Raw genomic sequence first — 1,764 nt, 5'->3', positions numbered from 1 at the left:
AAATATAAACATGAGTATTTACTTAGGATAAGAAAACAAATCACAGCAAATTTATAAATTTGAATAAGATGACAGACACCATAGCATAATATTTTTATTAATTAACTGTCTGTTGTGTGTTGGCACGGAAGATGGTAGGAATACACTTGGATTCCTACACCAGAAAGCCAGCAATAGCTTAAGTAAAGAGTAAATGCAAACCACTTAAATATATACCACTAAATCCAAACTAAATGAGTCTCCACATGATCCTGACAAGGCCACTGACCACTCCATCACTACCTGACAGGAAGGAGGAAAGTGTGATGGAGATAGAAGTAGAAGTGGAAAGAAGCAGAAAACATAACCAATTGTGGTTAATATTCCTGATGGTGCAAATTTTACAAAAAATACTTAACCATGTGAACTCAAGAATGAGGCCCTTCCGGGAGTCTTGGTAGGAGTCTGATTAAGTGAGAGGCCTTGACGCTCCTGCTTTATTAGTTTAAAGGTGAGTCTACATCTGGCCTGTGCATTTGCTTTTTTCCTTCCTGGAAAGTTCTGCCCCTGTTCGCATCTGTATTTAAATGTCTCTTCTTCAAGTGGGGACTTTCTTAGCCATTCTAAGTAAAGTAGCATACCCTATCACTGTTTCTCCCCTTCCCTACATTATTTTTCTTCACAACATTTATCAACATAATATTATATTGCCTGTGTACTTATCTATGGGCTTACTTACTGTTTGCTTTCCCTGCTATAATGGCACCACCATGGCTGAAAAGACATTGTTTTGTCCAGTGATACATCTCCAGGGTCTAGCACAGTTTTGGGTATGTAGTAGGTGTACAATAAATATCTACTAAATGAATGAAAGGATTCATTACTTCTCAAAATGTTTGTGAAAGCCAGTGGGATTAAGGTATTTAACAATGATATGAGAACAGAAAGGTCTCATCGTTATGAAGATATTAGTGATTCAGCTTTGGCATGTCTGGAAGCCTGCTTCCTTACAGAAAGGATATTTAATTGGAAAATACACAGGAAGGACTTTGGCAGTACGAGGAGAGATTTGGCTAGGTTTTAATTATGAATTTGTTAAAATTGGCTTGTACTCTGTGAAGTGGTTTGAATGCCATTCCCATGGTTTTACTTCACCACTGGGAAAAACTGGTGACATTTTAAATGGCAGTAGATGTTGGAAAGACAAATGGCATATTAAAACCCACACACCAGCGTGCAATGCTGCCTCAAACCAATAACAACCATTCTTAATAAAAACTATGTTTCATCTCTTGCATAATAAAGGTTTCTTTTCTTGAACCTACATGTGCATTGTCTATTTCATACAGACATGTGATTTTTTTTCCCCTTTAGCAAAAGTTGGAAAACTGCCTCTTTGTCGAAGCTGTGCAATTTCTCAGTTCTCCCCGGATAGCTAGGCAGCTCGTCACTCACAATGATAGCTCCATTCACAAACTGACATCATAAAAACATGAAGGAAGATAAAGAAAGTATTGTGCAAAGAACTTAGAGACAAGAGAAAAATAAACCCTTTGGATACTTCAGAATAGAATGCCAGTGAGCAATGAATGGCAATGTCTTGAAATTTCTGTTTTAAACTCCTCTTGAAATGAGAATTCCAAATCGCTGGGTGCAATCTAAGCTTGCCAGTCTTCAAATTAGCCAAGCACTGTAAATAACTCCTACAGATTGAACTGGTGGGGTTTTTTTTTTCTTTCATATCCTTAGGCTCAAAAATGAAAGATGAAAAGAAGGACCCTATCC

At 37.4% G+C, this 1,764-nt stretch overlaps 1 protein-coding gene across 1 annotated transcript in view; it reads left to right on the top strand.

Annotated features, from left to right (window-relative positions):
- LOC103600151 (gamma-aminobutyric acid receptor subunit beta-1-like) overlaps positions 1–1,467 on the top strand; it is a 34,762-nt gene extending 33,295 nt beyond the window's left edge. The window contains exon 5 of the mRNA XM_008584388.1: positions 1,354–1,467. Coding sequence (XP_008582610.1) covers positions 1,354–1,467 — 114 coding nt within the window. The remainder of the gene's footprint in view (positions 1–1,353) is intronic.
- Positions 1,468–1,764: the final 297 nt, after the last annotated feature.

This window comes from Galeopterus variegatus, unplaced genomic scaffold (assembly GCF_000696425.1).
Source record: "Galeopterus variegatus unplaced genomic scaffold, G_variegatus-3.0.2 Scaffold3253, whole genome shotgun sequence".
Classification (NCBI taxonomy): Eukaryota; Metazoa; Chordata; class Mammalia; order Dermoptera; family Cynocephalidae; genus Galeopterus; species Galeopterus variegatus.
Note: the sequence above shows the minus strand (reverse complement) of the source record. Positions and strands in the feature narration are given on the sequence as shown.